At 35.9% G+C, this 25,392-nt stretch overlaps 1 protein-coding gene across 7 annotated transcripts in view; it reads right to left on the bottom strand.

The window, feature by feature from the left end:
* The window catches only part of RPGRIP1L (RPGRIP1 like), a 140,465-nt gene that overhangs the window by 15,917 nt on the left and 99,156 nt on the right, over positions 1–25,392 (bottom strand). For 6 of the 7 annotated variants that reach the window (XM_043495113.1, XM_043495115.1, XM_043495111.1 and 3 more), the window contains 2 exons: positions 9,918–10,101; positions 3,181–3,265 (listed from right to left, as the gene is read on the bottom strand). In XM_043495113.1, the coding sequence (XP_043351048.1) occupies positions 3,181–3,265; positions 9,918–10,101 (269 nt within the window). The remainder of the gene's footprint in view (positions 1–3,180; positions 3,266–9,917; positions 10,102–25,392) is intronic. The other variant, XR_006275170.1, reaches the window with a different exon arrangement.

Raw genomic sequence — 25,392 nt, 5'->3', positions numbered from 1 at the left:
ATTGGTTGATAAGTATAAAGCGGCATACGCTGAATGCTGAACATCACTGCAATTTCTGCCAATAAAGCCATTTATTTAAGTATAGAACCAAAATGAACCTCAGGAAGGAAGTTTTTTACATGAAGAAGTGAAACAGTAGGAAAAATAGAGAACAACTGAGTTAATTTGAAAACATTATTTTCTAATGAACAGACAGAAAAATCCACTTTTGTATATATGAACTGCCATGTTAAATTGCATTTGTTTACCTGTAAATATAGAACGGCAAAGGAACATGAAGATACAATGTGAAATTTGTTATTTTCAGTAGCACTTTAATCATTGCTATGATTATAAGATTTGGTCACATCACAAAAGTTTGGCTCTGAGGCTTATTACCAAATATGTTATGTTAAAAATCTATGAAAATATCAATGTCAATGAGATTTAATCCCTGTGTTTATATCATAGATGTGGCTTTAGAGAATACTTTAACTTTCAAAGTGATCCAGACGATCAAACACCAATGCCAACAGCATTTGGCTTCCAATACTGTAGAACCTGAGTTACGAACACCAGAGTTACAAACTGACTGGTCAACCACACACTTGGAATCAGAAGTACGCAATCAGGCAGCAACAGAGACACACACACACACACACAAAAGCAAACAGTACAGTACTGTGTTAAATATAAACTAATAAAAAAAATAAAGGGAAAGTTTTAAAAGAAAGACACACTGTACTTTAAGAAAAGGATAATGGATGAGAGTGGAGATATGCTATTTATCAAACTAATTTAACAGGTAAGCATATATTTACCAGGAATGCATGTGCATCTTCTCATGAAGACCTAAGGATTTCTGAATTTCACCTCTTTTTTACTTCTTTCCATCTCTCAAAGGGCTTTCATTACCGTGATTTTTCTCCAAGAAGAGCAAAACTGGATACGTCTGCCATCTTGGCCATATATTTATGCAGATTCTAATATGGCACCCCATCACTGTAGTATTTAAGTGTCCTTACAATGTCACTTCATTAGTGTTGCATGTGATAGGATGAGGATTCATTTGAAAAGCTGCCCAAGGTGATCTCTTCCCCACCAAAACCTGAATCTGTACCCCCCTCATAGAACTGCATTTATAACAAAACCAAAATGTTTGCCCTGACCATGTGCAGCCAATTTTGACTAATATTCATATCCATGATCATTTTGTTTCCTGAACTTTAAAGAATTAGTTTAGTTCCTGTTTCAGCTAAAAAAGCCTTGATATTATTACATAAGGCCTTGTGATAGCAAATATGTTGAGGGAGCAGCTAAGCTAGTTTTAAAATGAGCAAGGTCTAAAACCAATGGCTTTGGGGAGGATCATGCCATGCCATGGGTTTCCTCTCCTAGTGGTCCCATTGTTGGAACAGAACTGGAGACTGGACTAGTAGCAAGTCTCTTGTCCTGATGTTGAGTCAGCGCAGAATCCAAGTATCTCCATAGTCCAGGGCTCCAAGCTATGATAAATGTTCCACCAACACAAAATTAATTTAAGTGAAAGTGAGCACAAAGAGAAGGGATTTTTTGTCATGGTGAGGATGCCATTGCTGTTTCTACTTCCTTCAGTTATTTCATAGTGGCTATGAGCTGTTCTGCAAGATGGCTCAGATGCTGCTTGGCAAATGTGTGAAATGAATATAATTATTGTATTTGGCCTACATGAATAGCTATTTGCCTCACTGAATGTACCCTTGGTAGAAAAAAAATAAGACTTAGTTTTCAGTGCTGTAGGATTCTCTAGTATACTGTGTTCTCCAACTTGCTAATTTACGTGGTAAAACTGATGTCCTCTGCTTATTTGTTGAAATGAAAATTTATTTGTATTTTGGAACTTCAACATGCTTTTGATGTGATATTTCCATGCTCTTATGGGATCTGTTTCCTGTCCGATTTAATTAAAAATTGTCTTCTGGCCAAGGAATGGAACTCAATTTTAAAGTTAAATTGAAGAAAGAGACACAACTATCTTATTACCAACTCTGCCCTTACATGTCACTGGGTATCTGTGAATGTGTAAATAATTAAATGACCTCACACTTCAAACACAATTAGTAGGTATTCCACTATCCTGTAAATGGCATGGATCTTCACATGAATGGGTCCTCTACATTTGTGATGGCTGGCCTCCAAAAGAAAACAGTATAAGTATTGTTGAGGTTTTTTTTTTGTTTTTAGTAAAAACAAATAATATGTATGCTACCATCCAAAGAAATTTGGACCTGAACAAACATAGTAAATTACAGTTAGTTCTGTACAATTAATTTACACTCAAACTTTGTAATTTATGTAGCTAACAGTAGTCTGCTGCATGAACTTATACACAGCTTTAGACTAAATCAGTGGTTCTCAAGCTTTCGTACTGGTGAACCCTTTCACATAGCAAGCCTCTGAGTGCGACCCCATCTTATAAATTAAAAACACATTTTTATATATTTAACACCATTACAAATGCTGGAGGAAAAACGGGTATGGGGGTGGAGGCTGACAGCTCACGACCCCCCCATGTAATAACCTTGTGACCTCCAAGGGGTCCCAACCCCCAGTTTGAGAACCCCTGGACTAAATTCAGGACACAAGGACACCCTGTGGATTTCCTACACTCCCTAGAATACTTGGAGAGCAGCATGCAATGAATGGATTATCTTAATTCATAAATACACTTTTAAATCTGTCACAGATATAACATTGATAATATTCATTTACTTAACTTTCCCAGAACATTGTGCGCTGAACAAAATGTGACACAATGGAAATTACTTTTATGAACAGTGAGAGAGGGTTGCCTGGTTTCAAGGCACATGAAAAACCACTCAGGGAAGGGACATGCATGTCACCACATCAAGTTTAGGTGGCTGACAAGCCAGTGTGACACATGCAATTCATGTCACTGGAAGGCATATCAGATGCCATAAAATGAAAATACTATAGTAGAGCTCCAGCTCTGCTTTATATAGCAGTCAACCATAATATGCAGTTATAACATACTACTGGGAACTTAAATCAATCTTAAGCTATCCTTAGTTGGTGCTAAGTTCTAACAACTTCTCAGAGATATTTCGTCAACAAGAAATTGTTACAAGGTATGCCATGTCACAAACTGTATGCATGTATTTACAAAGACTTTGTCTGGTGTGTTGCACCACCAATATTTACCTGCCAGTATTCAACTCTGATTCTTGAAGTACAGACTTTAGGAATTCTCTCCTTGCAAGATTATTCACCTTATCCACGTGAATCACTGGAAAGCAAACCAAAAATCCCAAATCAATATGATTATTTATAAATTAAAATTAGAATAATCTTGTTTTTGGCGTTTAGAGAAAAAAATGAGAAAAAACAAGTTTCCTTCCTCAGTGCTTCCTAAGAAATGCAACAATGAAAGCTAGAATTAAATCTAAACAGTCATGTGATCTAATGTCATGTCACTGCCACCTTTATGTGCACAATGTCAGAAAAGATAGAAGCAGCTCTAAGTGTGCCACATGGCTGTCATTCTGTTAATAGCACTGGCAGTCATGACAGTAAAAGCCAGTGGTCTTTATTGCTTTGTATATGAGGGGATTTACTGCATTTTCTTTCACCCAAGAAGCTAGTAATAATGATAATGTTTGGCAGAATGCTTGTCCTTTCTGACAGACTCAGTAATTTAATCCTCCTCCTGACACAACACGCAATAAGAAAGGCATCTAGACCAGTGGACTGAGGAAATCCACAGCTTGATGTTTATTTAAAAAAAAAAGCTGCATTGCTTACGTTTAAAAACACATCCACCATCAGTCCAAACTTAATTTTTTTGTACCATTAAAGTGACTGACAGTAAAATCCCACTAGATAAAACCATGATGAGAAAATTAGAAAAAGGGTTTTAGAAAATTCCATACAAAGGTTTCTGGCATGGACTTCCTTCATTGGAAAGGGGCCTCTTTCTTAGGACATGGTAACAGTCTACAAAAATTAGAAGGATTTAAAAAGCAAGGGAGAGGAGGAATTATTATGATTCACTGCATGGATGTGAAACTAGGAATAAAGAAATTAAATTAAGAAAGATTTCTGCTTGAGAAACTTCCTGAAAAGATGTATTAATGCGGAACAGGCTTCCAAAGGAAATGGTGTAAACCCCATCAGATAGGGACAATTAAAACCCAACAATTTCAAGCAGTGGAAATCATATTGTAGGGGACACCCGTCCATTGGCTTCCAGGAGTCAGGCTGGCTGGGAACTCCTAAGTCTGTTCCATTTCTAATATATATGACAAATATTGTGTCTATTATGCTTTTCCTTTTATTCCCCATTCCATTCACATGAACAGTCCTAGTTCCCCTGCTGAATTCATGATTCCAGGGCTGGACTCTATTACCTCCCATGGGGTGCGGGGGTGGGGGGTTGTTTGGAAGATCATGTGAAGGAGATGTGACCAGAGAAATGGCTTTCCTCCTTTTCCTATTTAAGGAATCTCTTCCCTACTCTCCCTCCACCACTAAGAAATCCCCCTTTATCCTCCCACTCATCACACCATATTATACACCCACAGGAATACCCCTTCCTCTCTCCATCTCACATTAAGGATTTCTCATCCCTCACCTCATGCTGACAGAAAAGGAGTACTTGTGGCACCTTAGAGACTAACAAATTTATTAGAGCATAAGCTTTCGTGAGCTACAGCTCACTTCATTGGATGCATGAAGTGAGCTGTAGCTCACGAAAGCTTATGCTCTAATAAATTTGTTAGTCTCTAAGGTGCCACAAGTACTCCTTTTCTTTTTGCGAATACAGACTAACACGGCTGCTACTCTGAAACCTCTCATGCTGACAGGAGTCTACACTTTACACATTCTCTGGGGTGCCTGATTTCTACCCCTTCCACTCCCCATTGTATGAGTAACACACATTTACTTCAATGGGAATTATTCATCCTACTGGGAAATAGAGAGAGTTGGGATCCAGAAGTTCAAAGAGTTCTATGGAGGCTCAATCTAATTCTTTACAGATGAGCTTCTCAAATCTTTATAAAAAGAAAAGGAGTACTCATGGCACCTTAGAGACTAACAAATTTATTAGCTTATGTTCAAATAAATTTGTTAGTCTCTAAGGTGCCACAAGTACTCCTTTTCTTTTTGCGAATAGAGACTAACACGGCTGCTACTCTGAAACCTGTCAAATCTTTATGAAGAGAAGAATTGCTACAAAGAGCATGCTTTACAGAATCCTGTGCTCTCCAGTGTTCCCAGTTAATTGTTAATTGTATGAACATGGTCAGTGGAGCTGGGATTACTCCAAATCCATTTCCCAATCCCCACCTCTCCGGCAGGAACAAAGGAACAAGCATCCTTATTAATATGAGTTACTTCCAGGTAGAAGCCAACATCACTGAGATCTGGAATCTTCCTGAAATCACATCTTTTTTGCATCCTCTGATTAAATGAAAGCAAGGGATCAATAGTCTATAGGAGTCACCACAGTTTGTCAGAGTCCTAAATCCTCTCAGTCATCCATCTTCAGCCTCTCTGCATACTTATACTAGCAGATAGCAAAATAAGTTATCACTGCCATCTGGTATTCCTCTGGGTGTGTGAATGCCTTCCCACATGTGCTATTTACTGAAAACACCAGGGACGGCTGAAGGAACTGATGGGGAGGCAGCAGGCAGACAACCAAACAACTTCAAAGGAGCCACCACATCACCAGCGGCTTCCCGACCCTGGCTGAAGTTTCCTAAATCTTCTAATTCTAAATCTGAAACTATTCTATAATAAAGAAAATCTATATTCAAAGCTGAACATCTGAATTCATTTCTCACCCATGGAAATCTAGCATGTACAATATGTATCTTAAGAAACCCAGGCAAGCTTGGTTGGAGGATGACTAACCATAGTGATGAGAAACTTTGATTTTTAGATTTAGTGGTGAATAACTCTGCTTTCAAATACTCAAACTACTCAGGATTACAACACTGCTCCAATGCATACAGCATCTCATATTTGTGTCCAATAGTTGGAGGACCATAACACTAACTAATGACAGTTTGTATCCAGAATGATCATTTTCAATTTGTTCCAAAGTAACCCTAAAAACTTTTTTTTAAAAAGATTTTGAAACTCCTGTACCTCATTAAAGATTACTGGTATGGTGCATTCCAAGACAGCCACTATAATATCAGTACAGAAGATTGGGTTTAAGTTCTTTAATACTTTCTGGGACCTCTCTAATAAGAGGTATTTACTGTAAAGGCTGAAACAGGGGTCCCATCAAAATTATGAGGAATCAGTGCCTTATCTAGTGTTGGTGCGTGGTAGAGGAAAGGAACCATCTCTTTGAACTATATAATCAAGAGTGCTTTCCAATATTAGGGCTAATACTGCCTTAACATTGTTACAGAATTTTACCAAGGAAACCATCTTCCCTTAGAGTCCAGCCCCTTCATTAATTTATTTTAAAACCAAAATGTATCCCACCATTAACCAGGAAATCAGAAGTTCTGTATCCTCTTCATCTACTAACATAACTCCATTTTGTCCATATAATCAACTCTTCACTCCTCAGAGACAAAGGCTTCTGATCTGTGTAAGTCTCATAAAAACTTTGGAAGATTTCATTAATCTTTTCCATTCTATTGTCAATTCCCTGGAAGATTTATATAAAGCAAAGATAACATTCTTCAGACCTGCTATCATTTATCTTATTTCCTAACCACTTTCTTGCCTTCTCAACATTCTCATAGCAATATTTTCCATCCCTATGAAATATAAATGCTGTTTCCTTGTTATCAATGTTTGTCAACTAAACTTGATCTTTTTTATTGTCCTGAAAATATATTTTAGGTGAAATTAAGAGTCAAATCTCAATGTACCTATTTATTCCAGGTCGAACAAAATGTGGGTTTTACCTGTATCCTCAAAATGTTTCCCATATTTCTCACACTGAATGAAATAAAAGCTAGGTTCACTCTGAAATGGCATTCATACAGTTAGCAAACACTAATTTTATTCTAAATGTTTCATCTGTATTGAAAAGTCTATGTGAATAAACTGCTTATTATGGTTCAGGTCACTCCCTCTTGTGAAAGAAAAACTGTAGGAAGACGTCTGAAATGAAGAAGAGGTGATTAAGTTTTCCTTGCACTATCACCTTACCTGGGATGGTTTTGGGGGTCTGTAGAGTTTGGAAGCACTCATGGTTTTTTAGGAAAATTTTCTTGCAGAGCCTGTGCCAAAGGACCGCTATGTAGGGGACTTATAGTGACATAATGCAACTCTAAACTGATTTACCTCCAACCAAGATTTCCATGCCAAAATCCAAGAGATTTGCTTCCCTCTATGTCCTCTGAGTTCAGCAGAGCACCATTTATGGGGAGCTTCAGAGATTTACCTATAGGGGAACTACCCTGCTTCTGCCTAGAAATGGGGAATTCATTTTGTGGATTGGATCTTCCATGCACTGAACAACTGAGATTATCTAAGATATTATTCTTTTACAAGATTTGTTTTTACTAATTTTAAAGCTAGTCTGCAGCTATCTCATAATGAAATCACAAATGTTAAGGTGGTATTAAATAATTAAGATAACGGTTTCTTATTAACCAAAGATTCCAACAGATCATTCTATGTCAGCTAAGACATAACGACATTTAAAAAACAAAAATGTAACACTGTTTCATTTATAAATAAAATAATAAAAACTCAATATGGTTTTATTTACCAGAATTAATGATTTCTTAAATTACTTGTGGGTTTACTATGATTTTTTTCATACAAAATCTAGAAGACTATTAGCTTTCCTCTAAGCTCAAAGTACATTTCTTTCTCTTCATATAAATCTCATTTTTATTAAAGAAAATATTCAATTAACCCCAAATATTCTACATACTCAAATCTAATTAGGTATGAATATGAGACAGAATAAAGCTATAGTAAACACACACACACACACACACACACACACACACACGCACACACACACTTCATTACTATTAGATTATTGGCCTCCTCACTGACATTATCAAACAACAAATTTATTAGGACTTTTCCCTTATATGCAAAGCTAGAATTAAGTAGAAATTAGAGGACCAGTTATCGAAGTAAAACACTAGCGAGAATAAGTCAACCATATTGGAAAGGTGCAGCAAATTAGAACATTGTAGCCATTAAGACAAAAAGTATTTCTAAAGAATTATTTGTTAGGATATTCTAAGTTAAAAACAGTTTTACATTACAACTGCAAATGGAAAACCAGGGTTGTTATATCCCAGGTTTCAATTAGTAAAGTTAAAAACAATTTAATGCATTATAGCCAATCCCAATCATTCAAAAATCACAAGTCAGATCCCCAACAGTCATGACACTGATTTCAAAACAAATGAGATGTTAAAAAATAATAAATTCTGGATTCTGATGTTTGAGTCTTTAGGGTTTAGCAATCATAAGCATTAGAAACTTTTAAAAAGTTTTTAAATGAAAGCTGAGATTCTCACATAATCACATGACTCCAGACCTGGGGATTTAAGAAAAAACACCCAATATTGACATTCACCAAAAAATTATTAGAAATTGCAATATCATTAATACTGATTGTCAGTACAGTATAGAACTGTCCTGCTTCTAATCTTTTTACATACATCACCAAACCATATCTTTTTTTTCCCAGTCTTTAGACAACCATTGTGATTCAGCTCCTGGCCCCACTGAAGTCAAAGGAAGCTCTGCCATTGATGTCAATGTGGCCAGGATTTCACCCAATATGTCTATTTCTTTCTTCATTTGCTGATGTTAGTCTAACAGTCCAACTTTATTGAATCAGCACTTTTAAAAGTAAAGTAGTGTAGGCCTTGTATATTAAGGGCCCCATTAATGTGTTTTAGGGATTATAGTACATAAGATCACTCATTCTTATACCTGTTAATAAAGGCCATTATATATTGGTTATATACTTATTATATATTTTGGTTTCCAAAAAAGAGTTATCTAATTTCAATTTAAAGGTATCTCCCCAGTTTGCCAAAACGATCACATCTGTTGACCTGTTCCTATGTACTTTAGTTAGAGAAGACCTCAAGTACTCAAATTTAAGACCACATCACATTACTGAAGCTTGGATTGAGTAATAATATATTAATAGACTTTTGTAGTTAAACAGAAAAAAATGCAGCAAGTACATCAAGTTTCAAGACCGAGATAATGTGAAGTCACTGAGAATTCAAGACTCACAATCAAAATATTCGCAAAAAGAAAAGGAGTACTTGTGGCACCTTAGAGACTAACAAATTTATTTGAGTATAAGCTTTCGTGAGCTACAGCTCACTTCATTGGATGCATCAGACTAACACGGCTGCTACTCTGAAACCAATCAAAATATTAGCAGCAGGAATAACTTCCTGTTTGGCAAAGAGATTATGCTTAAAACAACGCTGTGTGTTCCAAAGATACAGGCACATCTAATTATATGATTTCTCATTAAACTTGTATTTGGATGTTGGAATTCTATGTGATTCTATTGATTAATGACTTTCTGGGTGGTTTTGCCTCTTTTGCACTATGATGGTTAAAAACTTTGTTTAACACATGATAAAGATACTTTAGTCTCTGGTATTCTATAGGTATTTCCATTTTCAGAGACACATTCTCACCTGATGTAAATTGTCATAGCTTCATTGATTTCAAAGCAGCTATGAGAATCTGCACCAGGAGAGATAAACCCCTATACATAACTATCTATCTATCTTGTATGGCATCTGTGCTATTTTCTAAAAGAATATTTAGAAATGGCAGATACAAGTGGAATATCTACCAACTTTACTGTAATCAAGAGTGTTAAGGAATCAGAATTTATTAAACATTTTCTATAGGATTGAGTTTAATACAAGTCATGAGGGTGTTCACAAATATATCATACTTACCGTTGCTAAAATTGTAGTGAACCCACTGTCCACTTTTTGGTTTAGGAAGTGACACTGGTGTCTCTTCTGCAAGGAAACTGTAGAATCTGCATTCTATAAACAGTCGCTGTATTGTGTCATCCATTGCAACTCGGGAATCAGTGAGATTTAGGGATATAATCTCAATCCGAATTTTTTCTATTGGCTGTTTTAAAAACAAACAAACAAACCATAAACGCACCATATTTCTTGTAATGTCAACTTGAACAAACAAACATGTAAGTCACTGGGATGTTTTGTATGGTAGAACATGATTTATTATGACAGAGATACTCTGAGGTTCTAATGTCCTCGTGTTTTCAGTTAACTGTTTTTGCAACAGACTCCTCATTTTTATTTGAGAATGAAAATACTTCCATAGCAGTCGTACAGTAGCAAAGGTGTTGTATATACATTTATCATCATTTAGAAACCCACTTGAAAAAATCTCAACAATATTATAGATCAAACTTTTCCAATTGGATGCCTATCACTATATGCCTACTGAAGATTGCATTGCTATTAAATCAGATCTGATCTAAAACATATGATGTCACATGAAATAATACAGTATTTATGGGTCACTCAATTTCACATCTTAAACTCACCTAGTCTGTTTAAATTAATGTTTAAATGGATATTTTGATAGTACATTTAAAAACTCTAAATTGGCCTTCAACATAATTTCTTTTTCCTTATATTTTTGTCTTAATTTTGACATTTTATATTTGAAACTGTTGCTTTGTACCCCTTTGCAATTTTTGTAATCTTGGCAGGTTTTTGAGTAGGTTTGTTTTGTTTGTTAACTTTATAATGTACTGTACGCTACTACAGAGAGTTTAGGTGTCAAACATAACAGAAGGGCTCACAAACATTTCCTTGAATAACTGTGTGATTTCAAAGAAAGAAAAACCACTGTGATTTCAGAATTAGACTACACAGATGAACATTCAAAGGATGAGATTCTGTTCTTCAAAGAGAAAATAGAACTCTTCACAGTTCACAACTGTCAAGTTTTTCTAAACTTTTTTTTTTTTAAAAAGTTATCTGCATTAATGACTATTTGTCCTACATGGTGTTTGAAGACTTCTGATTCTAAATTCAAATAATCTGAAGTAACAATTATAAAATTCAAAATTAAGACTGTTCAGAAGATCAGTTTTCTAGACTTCAGTGTAAGAACAGCAAATTCACCCACCTTATGGTGGTTGCTGATGCATTTCAAAGCATATTATATAATTAATCACATTGAAAAGAATGAGTATCCTATTGTAAAAATATCCTTCATAAAGAAAAATTTTCATTGCTGTCAAGCCCTTTCAATATTTGATGAAGTAATTTTACCCCCTCCTTCAAAAGACATTTTCTTTTATTATGTATCCTAAGACACTTTAACTAAAACCCAAATCTGAATATTTCAATAAGGTTGTTTTATTATTCAGTAGATTCATGGAAATTTTACGAGGATGACAGAGAAAATTCCACACCATTCTGTCTCCACTAATACAGGTACATGGCTTCAGCTGGCAATATTACTAGGATTAGCATAGTATGATGAAATATTTAAAGGAATTTTTTTTCTAAAGCCTAATAAATCAAATGACTGCCAAATGTCATTAAAGTGATGGTCTTTGACTTGAATATGCTTTTCATATTCAAATTTGAAAAGAAAGAGATGAAAGCCAAGAAAGGTTACTCGGTTTCAACTAATAACCTCAAGCACTCTACATTCACATGCATAAAAAAGTGAAATTGGCTCTATTGTCTAATTTTACTACAGAAACAACTCTTTTCTTTTTGCATTGTACAGATATATTAGCAGATGCATTTGAAGTGATATTCTAAGGGTTTCTCCCCCCCCCCAAACGTATTTAGCAGTTATGTCAAACTAGTTTGTACATATACAATAGTTTATAAGTGAGAACCAAATATACTGTATTATCAAGTCTTTTCACAGAACTTAAAATTTTGTTTGACATACTTAGCATTTGTAATAGTATGCTACAGGAAAAAAACATTTATATTAGTTTCCATTTTCAAACAGAGGAGAGGGGAAAATCCACCTATTGATGGCATACTGCTTTCTAATTTTTAAGGTGACAAATAATAGTAAGTTGCAGTTACAAAATTAGAAGAAAAATAAATGAATTGTTCTAGACTTTAAAAAAGAATATTTAGAGTCATGGTTTTATTATTATGAAGCATGCAACACAGTGTATATTAAAGAGAACATAGGTTGATTTTTTTAAAAGATAATTTACATTTGCAAATCAAACTATGCAACTGCTGAAGACTAACAGCTAGTATTGAAGTCATATTTCACTACTAGTATAAAAACCACAAAGTTAGTATAAATAAAAATAAATGGCACAACTAATATCAGCTATGAATGAAGTTTTAAATTACAATTTTTGGTAGTAGGCTGCAGAAAATTATATATTAATATTTTTCTGTTTCCCTAGTGTTAGATTTTTCTTTATTCTCCACAGCCCACTTATTAGATTTAATTACAGTGAAAAATAACTAGTTTATCATGACCAATTACACTGGACCCTTGCTGGAACGCGCGACTATATAGTGCGAATTCGCATACAATGTGGTCACAGCCATGGATCCCAAATTTAATTACTTTAACTGGAATTCATTTTAACACGGTCCCCGCGTTAACGTGCATGGATCCCAAATCCTGCGTTCTAGCGAGGGTCCAGTGTATTTCCTTTCAAATAATTTTGCTTTCATGGAAACTAAACATTTTGTTGTTGATGTAGTAATAAAACAAATTTAAGAAATGTTTCAATGGATTATATGAGTTGTTGCAGTAATGATAGAACAATCTGTGCTACTGATAGACTTATTAAACCAATGAAACATCATAATATATTTCAGGATTTTGGCTTGCAGTAGTGTATGGTATTAGTGTTAGGGTAGTTCAGTTACATGTTGCTTCTAATTGTATATAGGAGTATTTTTATTACATTTAGATACCTAAGAATGAAACAATATTGTCATCAGTCTGTGATCTGTCAAGTCAAGTTTAATGCCTCTCTGGAGAGACCTTTGTAATTTAAGCTGTGTGCTATGTACTGCTATGTACTGAAGTCCTCAGACTTCATTTCAATATACATATGGTGTATGGATACTATTATAGAAATGTATATTATAGTGCCACTAAATATTACTGGGAGACTGGGGCTTCAGTTCTCCTATGCTTCAAGGGAAAAACAAACAAACCCAAACACAGGCCAGATCCCCAGCCCTTGTAGATAAGCATAGCTTCACTGACTTCAGCTAGAAATACACCAATTGACACCAGTTGAAGTTCTGGGCCAATGAGGCTGATGAACTTAGAAGAATCATTAAACTCCCACAGTGTGCTTTAGGATTGTGTTAGATGCTACTTCTTTTTTCAAGAAGGTTTAAGTAATGTGTTGAATACTAAAAAATCAGAAGTTTAGAGTAATTGCATTTATTTCTTGACTTTTTCATTGAATTTCTTTTGTCTGAGCAAACAACAAAGACAAACCTGGAATATGTTTCTATGCACTCTTGGATGACATCTACAGCAACTAGTACACTATATTCTACAGTTTCTTTACAGACCCAGGATGAAATCCTGACCCCAGTGAAATCAATGGGATAACTCCAAAGGGTCAAGATTTCACCCTTAGAATCAACAGTTTTAGGCAGTAATCTGCTTGGATGTTTATGACCATTACGGAGTCATTTCTCATTGTCTGTCCATGCCAGAAGAAAGACAGGAAGTCACGGATATGGTTTAATAAGGGCATAACTTTATTCACTTATACTATCTGGGAGAACCTGGCAACCAATTGTACAGTGCATGAACGATAGGAGTTTGTTTTCCACTACACAGATGTAGAACTCCAAGCCTCTTTCCTCAACTCCCTTAAAGGGGGCCAGAAAAAGGAGGGGGAGGGGCAGGTCAGCTCCCTGATGAAGAGACAAAGAAGCCCGAGCCTCCCACTTATTTGGTTCTCTTAAGGGATGCTTCCCTTCAAATCATTTTCCAATGCATTTTATTCAACAACTGATATACCTTGCATACTGAACTGAACATCTTCCACAAGCTTTATGTATGAAGTTGCGACATTATAACCTAACCCCCCTACTCTACTCCAGACTAGCTATGGAGAAGGCAAAAAAACCTAACCACCTTGGCCAATATGGCAGTGAGGGGAATAATTCCTTCTGAGCCCCTCAAGGAAAAGGGCAGCTAGCCTAATGGCCACAACATGTCCTTTTGCCAAGTTCATGCCTCGGTGGATGCTGCCACCCCGATCCTGGTAAAGTAGGGCCTCTACAAGGCTGCATGGGATATAAATACTTCTCCCGTGATTCTGGTCAACAGGAAGAGCAATGCAGTGGCCCCAACTGCTTCCTGTCCATCCCTGTAAATTTTCCATCTTTGTGCCACATGCTCTGAGGCCTTACAGGGGCAACACTCTTTTCTTCAGACAAAGGCCCACTCACATAAATGTTGCAGTAGGCACTTTTTTTCTTTTTACCAACCAACTTATATTAATGCTGGTTATTTTAATTCTTCCTTTCTTTTTTTCCTGTTTCTTCACTTGCAGCAACTAGTAGCAGACTTGTGAATTTAAATATGTCTAGGGAGTATATAAAGGGAATATTGATTCAACCTTTCCTTTAAATCACTCATTTTGTCCATTGTTTTGCAGTAATACATTTCCTACTATTCACATTCACGACTGACTGAATGAAAAACCACCAGCTAGTAAATTCAATACTGAAAACTGAAGCCTGAAAAACAAGCTAAGCTAGCCAGCTTTACACAGAACCATGATATCAGATGCCTTCCCCCAGGGCCGGCTCTAGGTTTTTTGCCGACCCAAGTGCAAAAGAAAAAGGGCCAGAGGGTCGTCCCTTGAAAAGTGCTGCCCCAAGCACATGCTTGGTTTGCTAGATTCTAGCAAACCAAGCTTCCTAATAGTTCACAGCTCCATCCACAACCCTCTTTTCCATATGCAATGCCCGTTGATTCCCCCTGTTAGCAACATCTCTTTCACCAATTACCTTCTTAAAAGGTAGAATGTTCTACAACTTTCTTATGATTTCCTAACTGGCCTAACCTTGAAGTTCTCATCACTCCTTTTTTAGATTTTACTTTTTAGAACACAGGCTGAAATTAGTATTTACAATAATAAATTAGAGATTAATGTTTCTAGTAACAAAACACTTTCAAATAAGTTATATGCATGCAAATACATGAAAACAAAACAAAACAAAAACAAGATCAATAATGCATGAAAAACCCAATGATAAAACCCAATAACACTGAAAAAACCCTATTATTTTCTTTAAAAACCTGTTTTTTTTCACAGCTCAAAATACAGTTAATACCTGAGTAAGCTAAAGTGATTGAAAAGTAAATAAAACAGTGGGTTTTTTTCACCTCCCTCTGACACTGTTGCCACAAGAATGCCAGTCTGATTGATTTTATTGATGAGAGATGCATGACAATGTGAACCATGGTTCTGTTAACAAACCAACAGTCTGGATCCAGTAGATACTCACTAAACAGATGACAGCAATAATTCCTTTGACAACCCTGACCGAGGTCATGTGATTGAGATAAAAGATAAAAATTTCAGTTTCTTAATAGCACTCTCATCTGTCAGACCCTTATTTAACCCACAATTTAAAAAAAGATCTCTTGGTTGGGATTTTGCAGAAACAATGGTCAACGAAATGAGAATTATCCTTTTTCAATCACTGCCATGGGACATTAATACAAGTTATACTTAGAAGGAATCTTCTTCGAATACTGCGCTAGCTTTCTCCCCTTTTGCTTTAACTAGTCATTTGGAAATTATGGCAACCTGTGGGAGAAGGTGGTATCCATGTGCCCTTTCTTTATATTAGCTGTCTGCCAGATGGAGACTCGAACTATTACTATGGAAAATCTACACTCTTCGTGTGCCTTGGTGGCAAAGTTCCTCACAGAGCGGAATAATTTGAGAGTAGGCTTGTAGGAATGGAGGCAGGAAACCTAAAGGAGCACAAATCTGTCAAAATCATATTTTCTTGCTTCAATTGCATTATTTAATTAAGATTTTCATGTCTGTAAATTCACGTACAAATTTAAATTTCTACCAAAGTATCTAACGTAGATGTTTGATATTTAGCCAAAAAAATGAAATCCGTGTAGACTCCTGACGTAAAAGTGAATCATGCAGAGTTTGCAGCTGTCTTATCTGTCAGAATCCCAGTATTAGATTCTTTGTCAAAATGATGCTGAGTAATTATCTTCATCTTATGTTGTATTTCTCAGCTCTGACTTTTTAAATACTAGAGGTGAGATACTACATAAGTTAGATATAAAATAAGATTTAGATGAGACTATCCTCAATATCTCAACAAAGAATGAAATTTCCTTGACTGCAATTTTTAGGTGTCCAGCTTATTTGACTTTATTTTTTCCCCTAAACACAAAGGCTTAATATTTACAATCTGGGGTTAAGGAAAAAGAAAGATTTGGGCATCCACCTCTCACATGAGCGAAGAAGTAGACTAGGACTAAGGAATTATTTCTATAAACATGCCTCATTATACGAGTTTCGTTAAGGGAGTACTGTTTTTCATTCTATAAAGAAAAAAATCAAATTGCACCTGGCCCCTGAATGTGTGCAGTAAGGAGCCTCCCCTACAGTGGGCCAGTTACGCTGTAGTACCTGAGCTCTCTTAAATGGCAGGGACTGCTACCTGTAAATTGCCCTCCCTTGCTCCACCTCCTTCCCCAAAAAAGAGGGGCTGAAGGCAGGGAGGAAACAGGGACACAGCCCTGCTCCTCATCCAAATTAGCCAGGAGAGCTGGACTGTTGCAGAAGGGACTATACACTGTACCTATCTAATGAATTATACAGAGGGCTCACTCTTCTTGCATGCTGAGGGGCTCTTTAGGGGCAGTGAGATTCTGCACTGTTCCCTATGCGGGGGCGGGGGGTGTCTATAAGTTAATAATTGAGCCCAGAATTAGCTCCCCATTTAGCATTCTTTGTCAAGTTTATTTCCTTATAAAACACTGCACAGAAATAGATCCCACTAGTCACAGTATTTCCTTAAGCACATATGAGAGGGTGAACTGTCTTTGCTTACACTGTCTTTGCTGACTGAACTGGGGACCTCCAAAGCTAAATGCATGAGTAGCTATAGCATGAGCTAAAAAGAGTCAAAACTATAGCTGGGGGGGGGGGGGGGTCTAACAACTCCTATTTTCTGTGGATTGCATAGAGGAGGACCTCTAATACACACTCACCAACAAATTTATTTGAGCATAAGCTTTCGTGAGCTACAGCTCACGTCATCGGATGCCATCCACTGAATGCATCTGATGAAGTGAGCTGTAGCTCACGAAAGCTTATGCTCAAATAAATTTGTTAGTCTCTAAGGTGCCACAAGTACTTCTTTTCTTTTTGCGAATACAAATTAACACGGCTGCTACTCTGAAACTCATCAACGGTTTACACATAACCAAAACTTTTCTACATTTCATCTTGTACACCAAATACCTTAGAAAATACTCTAAAACGTACTGTGGGGATCTGAAACTCTACTTACTAAATGACCATTAATGACGGCATTAAATCTATGTATAAGTAGGAGGCATTTGCACTTTGCTCCAAATGCTGTTCTCAGACACACAGAGGGTATTGTCCAAACTTCCTTCCTTTATGTGGTTTGCTTTTGCTGTTTACTTAATGTAACAACATAAAATGCTGTTTGGCATTCCTCCTGAGCTTGGCTATGCTTAGGCTTTCTTCCCACTTTCCCCTTCGATTCTGCCTTTAGTTGCCAGGTTTTAACTTTTAAAATTTGTAATTTTTCTCTTTAAAGGGGAATAAATAAAAAAGTAAACAAAAAACTGGAATTATTTGACTTGCAGTGTTTACAAGCTCCAATGGCTTTGTTATGCTCCCTCCTCCCCTCCAAGTAGTGCTATGCATGCAGCAAAGATGATTGTAACAGTGCAGTTGGAACCCACACTTCTGTACTGCAGCCTAGCACAAGGAAGAGAGTAATTTGATTTTTCAATGGTAAAACACTGACCACTCATTTTTCAAGAACAGGATGAAATGACAGTAAAGTACTAAGTGTCAACCTCAATAATCAATTAGACACCTCAGTACCATCTATTCAAGCATGAAAATTATTGCAAATGCTTTGTGGGCTTCAGTTACCTTTAATTTCAAAAGCAAAGAGAACTCCTTAGATATTAATGGATGAAATGCAAAAGATTGCCTAATAAAAGAGCTCTCACTTGTGTACTTTCTGTCTGTAGGGATCAGAGTAGCAGCCGTGTTAGTCTGTATTTGCAAAAAAAAAAAAAAAAAAAAAGAAGTACTTGTGGCACCTTAGAGACTAACAAATTTATTTGAGCATAAGCTTTCGTGAGCTACAGCTCAGTTCATCGGAATGCATCCGATGAAGTGAGCTGTAGCTCACGAAAGCTTATGCTCAAATAAATTTGTTAGTCTCTAAGGTGCCACAAGTACTCCTTTTCTTTTTGTCTGTAGGAAGTTAGGCAATGTTGAGGTTACAGAATGAGTGTGACAGCTGTTTACAATGACATTCAGGACAAAATATGAAGTAGTTATATCTTATAAAAAAGAAACTAAGACAACAAACCTGAATGCCCCATGTTCTTTTCCCAAATGCAGATACCAGACCTTTGGCCTAACTCTGAAGGGTGGGGGGAGAAGAGAAAAATGGGGCTTATATTTTAAAATCTATGTATTTTGCATGCTAGTTTCTTTAGAAAGGAGTATAAAGAAAATACATAGAAGGAATTATCAAACAGCACATTTTCAGTTAGTAAGAGTACATTTCAGTACTATGAAAAGTGATTATGTAAATAGCAGCTTATTGCTCAGTACACCTGTTCCTCATTTATTCCAAGTCCTAATTAGTGACAAAAGTAAGTTCATACTACTTTCTTTTCCTGTCAGTGGAGCAGAGCCAATACCACTGAGCAAGTGAACTGGATTCTATTCTGAATTTATGTATCACCAACAAAATTGTTAATATTCCATGTAACGACTATTTATTATACATGGTATGTGAGCTGGAGAAAATTCAAATTCTAGATAGTGTTTTTAGGGCTATATTTAGGGAAAAAATCCAAATTTTTTTTGTACTTGTAAAATTATTATAATTTATCTGCACATAACTACAACAAAATAAATACAGAACCTCACAAAGCTATTTGTACAAAGCCTTTTTTCCAGAGCAGAACTTGAGTATCATGCATTTGCTTTCCAGGTGTAGATTTTGGCAGATGCCTAAAAAAAGATTTAGTCCCTCTGAATGGGTGACTAAGCAGTGCTGATGTGCACCCATTATCATACGTTCAATTTTTATTCTGCGTAAAACTTGATGCCACAGAACATAAAGTAAGTCAGCCACTTACGGGCTCCAGTTTTCCAGAAAACATTCATTCAGTACCAATTTAAGCATAAGTGTTTTACCCTATTACTGCTTCTTCACCCTTATGGAAAAGTCTTCAAGAATTTCAGAAGGAATCCAATATAATTAAAAATACTGTTTTTGGTCACACTTTTCATTAAGGGTACGTTTATAAAGGGTCAATAAATGATTAATAGATGTTTTTAATGGTTAATCAACTAGTAGATTCCAACTAGTCAAGAGGTTACTTATAACCACTGGCTTCCTTGTTAAAGTTAAATCCAAGTTATACTAGTTATTATGGTATTTTCCTTTTACCTGGAATTTACCAAAAATATATTATAATTTCTGACATAGTGTGTATATAACTGCTATTTTTCATCTAGAGGCACCTTACCAAATCTTTATATGTCCCGTCTGAAAACAGAGAAATTGCAGCTTGTGTCAATTTCCATTTTGACTGTACAACCATTTACCAGTACTTCTATCCAAGCCCTTTACTTTTGGTTTTTATTTTGTTTAACTCACAGGATGCAGTAGTCTCTATACTCATCGTGATGGTCTTAATACAATGGTGCTGCGCCATCATGATGTAGCAGTTGAGAAAAACCTTCTAGTTGGAGTCTGGACCCGACTCCCTGCTCTGGAAGGAGATATGGTTACCAAGTCACCATCTGCCTCCCTCTGGAGGTTAAGGTTGTCAAGGCTAAGGGAGTTCCAACACTTTCAAAAATTTGTGTGAAGAAACAAATCGGTAAAACCTCAATAATGCTTTTTTTTAAGCCAGAATTTTCAGAAAAAAGCAGCAAAAACAAAAAATAAATGGCCTTAAACTTGTATCTCAAGGAGATATTTTTTTCCCTTCACTCTCACCTGTCTTTGGTGCTGTCCTTTTCAGATCCTCAAATTCTACTGCAACATATTTTGTTCTAAGATTTTTTCTCAGTGGCATTTGGTGCAAACATTTTACTCTGTCTGGGGCAAGCTCTTCTAGTTGGTCATAGATTTCCACAGTCTAGTCTTTAAAAAGGAGCACAAGTCACAGTGGTGCAATTAAGATAATGGGCATGGTTTGGTTTTTCAAGGCACTATGCTCTTCTTTCAAAACCTAGTCAAAATTGCTTACTTCCAAATGTTTTACCTTTTTTTTTTAATTCTGAAATTGGGTGTCTTTCTATGGCCAAAGACGATTATTAAGTCTTTTGAAAATGCAGCTTGAATCAAGTGGACTCGTAGCACAGGCTTTCTTGTAAACTTTAGATTTTAGATTTGTAAATCTAAAGAAATCTATCATTTAATGTTTCATTGCAGAATTGTCTTAAATAAAATATCCCTGCCAATCTATTTAAATTCACCACATACTTGCCAAGCATTTAATCATTTAGTTAAATTTTCCCAGTTTTTATGTGGTGAAATAAAGTTTGTTCTGGGAACATTAACATTTTCATTAATTTCTTCTTCGGCTGTTTTTATGGTGATGTTATGTCTGTTAAATACTCAGTCTTTCCCTCTTCACTATAGTTAAAAATAATTAAATTTTTCTTATGTGGCTGTCTCTCAAACTATGAAATAATGTTCAACCATAAGCAAAGTTCTCTTCATTTTCATTTGAAAATGAAGAGTGCTCCGCTTTACCAAACAAAGGCACGTTAGCCAATACTTTAGCAGCACTTCAGCACTCTTACCAATTTTTCACTTATGGAAGGGATCTAAGATAAGTTTTCTTTTTTTTTTACTTTTTTGTCTAGGAACAAACTGTAAATAAATTAATCAGTTCTAAGAATGTCCATTTCATTATCAAGAATTCTGTGTTGTATATTACAGTCGTACAGAGTAGCATCTTGCACTTTTCTCTTTTCCTAACTTTTAAATGTAGACTTTCAAGGAGAGGTATAGATCAAAACAGCAGTCAAACCAGCTTTTTGATAGCTCTGTATTATATCAGAAAGTGGAGACAGTTTTGCCCAGGAACAGACTAATTAAACACTGCCGATCAGAATAGTAACTGTAACATGTCATTAAAAAAAACAAAAAACAAAAAACAGTTTCCCAATCTTTTTTTAGTCTATAGGAAAACAGCAACTCTCACAAACTTCAGCTCACCCTATCTATATGCCTGGGGAGGTAACATACTTTACTCACCAAAATATAGCAACATGCAAGATTCCCAGAAGTGGCCACAATATCCCAGGCATGGCTGAACCTGAGTTGTATTCAGAAGAACTATATGTCTGTTCCTAACACCCAGAACAAAAAATCAAGTCGTCTTTTTTTGGGGGGGAGGGGTGATTATATCGCATTACACATTCACATCTAGGGATGTGAATTCACATTCACAATTACTGTTCAGTATTATCTAGAGATCTTTTCCAACATTATTGCTCTCCAGGTTTTTTCTTCCAAGTGAATATCAGTGTTTTCAGTTTTATTTCTCTTCAAAGTGTGCAAGCTTGTCTTTTTTCATGTTGAAAATCATGTGCTATTTTCTGCCCATATTTCTAAACTTACTTGGTACCTTTGTATTACAGGTTTCAGAATAGCAGCCGTGTTAGTATGTATTCGCAAAAAGAAAAGGAGTACTTGTGGCACCTTAGAGACATTTGTTAGTCTCTAAGGTGCCACAAGTACTCCTTTTCTTTGTATTACAATATTTCTGCCCAATATCACCTGTAAATTTTCTTAAGCTCTTTGCACCATCTTCTCATTAATCAATTAAGCTATTAAATACATTTTCTAACGCTATTTGAAACTTCTCCTTATATCACTTTTGTTGTTGTTCAAGGCTCTTTAACCTGTTTTCCTATGCAAGCCATTTGAATTAGTTGTGAGGGGAAGATTTCAATGATGTTCTGTAGTATCAGATGCTTTACTAATATTTTCTAATTGATTTATTTAGTAGAATTAAGCTCATCTGGCAAGATTGTTTCTTCATAAATTAATACAGTCTACCATTCACAGTCCATTAGGTTTTAGATGTTTAGTGGTGGTGTTTTTTATCCCAGCTTCCTCCCTCTTAATATTTGTTCCATTATTTCACTAGTTTCAGAAGTAACACATACCACTTGGTAACTCCTACAATCTGATTTGTTTTCAGAAGGTTGAGTCCATATTTAATTATTTTTCAATCTTCTGGCAGTTGGTCAGTTCTCCATAATTTTTCAAAAATAGCTGTCAGTGTGGTTCAGTAAGTTCACTGGCTAATTCTTTTAAATTCTGGTATGCATTACACTTCAATTTCCGGACATTTGCCTTCTTGAAACCTAATACTCTTTTACTGCTCTGAACTTCACTCCCTTTCCTTGCTATGGCGCATTCAAGAAATTTGTGGACACTGGTACCTTATCTGTTTAAGTGGGGTCCATCAAATCCTTTATCAGTGTAGATTGTTGAGAAGGCTGTTGAAAGATAACTTTGATATTACCTGGAGTCTTCACACTTCTTTCACCCTTTCACTTTGGCTTTAGTCCTTTTTTGATCTTATTGACTAACAATCTCTTAATGATGGAGTATTGTCAGAGGTTAATGCTTATTCTCTTAAATGTGTCAGCAGTCTTTGAAAACACTGATCGTGAAGTTTTAATAGCTTGCTTTAAGAAACTCAGTCAGGTAGATGGTACTGGTTGAAGGATTCAATTTCTTCCTTCATCATACATGCCAGTACGGTGTTCATATTTTCCCAATGTCTGACTAAGACTGGATTTGGATGAGAGCATGCTGGTTGAAGTCAAATCCTAGCAAAACAGAGGTATTACTGGAGGCTAAAAATCATGAATGAAATACAAGTGGAAAATGAAAGAACACTAAGGCTTATGAAATTTTGGACAAAGTACAAGCACCAGCCTCACATGACAGAGTCAGGCCGAGATTTTAAAAATTGGTTATCTGAAACTCCTAAATCTATATTTAGGCACCTAAATAAGTAGGTAGATTTTCAAAAGTGCTGAATACCCAGCCATCCTCAGTGAAGTTAGAGCTCAAGCAAATACAGCCAGAGTTACCTGAATGTATTATAGTCCTGAAGGAAGGAAGAATGAGGGGGGCATAAGAAGGAAAGCCATGATTTTAACATTGAATGTAATGGTCCAGATCCTCAGCTGGTGTAAATTAGCACAGCTCAACTGACTCAGGGAGCTATACCAATTTATACTAGATGAGGATTTGGACCAACGTACCTGATTTTCAGGCCCTAGCCTCCACTTATGCATGAATAGCTCTGCATATGCACACGTAAGCATCCATTTGGGGTTGTAACATCTGCATTTGCAAGTCATAGAGACTCAAATTTGTGTGTGCAGGTGCCAGGTTTTACATGGGTAAGTTCTATCCAATCACATTAGGTATTTCAAATTTACATGTGGGTGATACTGTATAGTATATGCACATGCAAGAGTACCTGTATGCACAAATGGAAGCCAGGTTAAGGCCCAAATGAAAATCAGGCCCATTACATCTACTATAATGATAAAAATATATTCTCCCCTTTGATGTATGTACGTAATTCATAAATGATATTCAATGCTAGTCCAAAAGGAGCATATTAAAAATTGAAAAGTGTTTATTGCTTCTTACTATGCTCATTTGACTGTGTGCATCATGGATGTTCAACCTTTCACAACACATTTTACTGAACACCAGAACCACAACCACTCGGCATTGCTGGTTCTTGTTATTTAACGGTAACATCCAAATTTATTACATCATGAGATCTTCATTTGGAGAAACTGATGATGACAGTTTTCACTAAACTACTGTTAGTGCAAGCAAAATGCCCATACAATATCTGCCATGAAGGAAAAATATGTAAACATACCTAAAGGAAAATGGGACCACCATTGTATAAATTGCTTTTGCCAGTAATTGCCTTGCGGGCACATTTTAAAATAACTTGGAAGCTGACAGCAGTAAATTTTATTGTGATAATTGAAAACTATATTATTACTCAAAATGATAAAGTGCAGAGGTGGGGGTGAAGGGAGGAGGGATGGAAAAGAAAAGGCAATTGTTAATTTTTTTAGACTATGCCAAGGCAAATGCAAATTCCTAGTTTTGATGTATACTTTGAGGACCTGAAACAAGGCTTTTAATCAATGTATTATACATCAAATTGATAATGTTAACTTAGGATTATTCAAATGTATGAAATATTCATAGAGAACTGTCCAAAGTTTTACATTTCCCTGACTTTTTTTCCCTCTATTAATTATCATGCCTGGAAGCTTTTTTAGCGAAAGCAGCAGTCATCAGCCTGACTGAACCTGACAAGCTAGCAAGGCCCAATTATACTGGTACTCTGTGGCACTTTGATGTACTGGAAACGAAAAGAGATAGGGGCAAATTGTATAGCACATTATGTTAATGACTTGATTTAATCCAGCCACTAAACTTTATGTAGCCTGTTAAAAAAGATGCTAACACTAATTACGCCACTTTGGAAAGGCAAGAAGGGGACAAGCATTTCATACCGACAAAGTGAAGCTCATAAATGTTGTAAATGAAATGAAACAAAATGAAGTAATCTATGATTAATTATACATCACAGACATGAAGAAAAGAGAAAGGAGCAAGTAGTACAGCTAAGTACTGGAAAATCTGCTAGATTCCTTTTATGATCAACATATCTAAGAAAAAACCATTAACAGTCTGATTTGCAATATGCAAAAAAGAAATAGTATGATCTTAAATGGCTTAAACAGTGTGGCATGCAGTTCAGATTCACAATGTAATTAGCACGATCTGTAACAATTAGAAGTTTTATTTACTGTGTTTGAATGATTGCAGGATATTTCTCTCAGGTACTGATTTTTAATTAAAAGAAGATTACTTCAATTTAATTGTTATAAATTTTATTCTATGAATTAATCAAGTTTTCAGATACAGGAACCCATTTGTCTCCTAATTTTGAATTATATGATACAGGCCACCAACTGCAACCTTAGTTCAAATCTATTGATGTAATACTTAGAAACTTCTAGGTTCTTCAGTAATCTTATCTACCTTCTTGCACATTTGCTTT

Source organism: Dermochelys coriacea, chromosome 12 (genome assembly GCF_009764565.3).
Source record: "Dermochelys coriacea isolate rDerCor1 chromosome 12, rDerCor1.pri.v4, whole genome shotgun sequence".
Taxonomy (NCBI): Eukaryota; Metazoa; Chordata; order Testudines; family Dermochelyidae; genus Dermochelys; species Dermochelys coriacea.
Note: the sequence above shows the minus strand (reverse complement) of the source record. Positions and strands in the feature narration are given on the sequence as shown.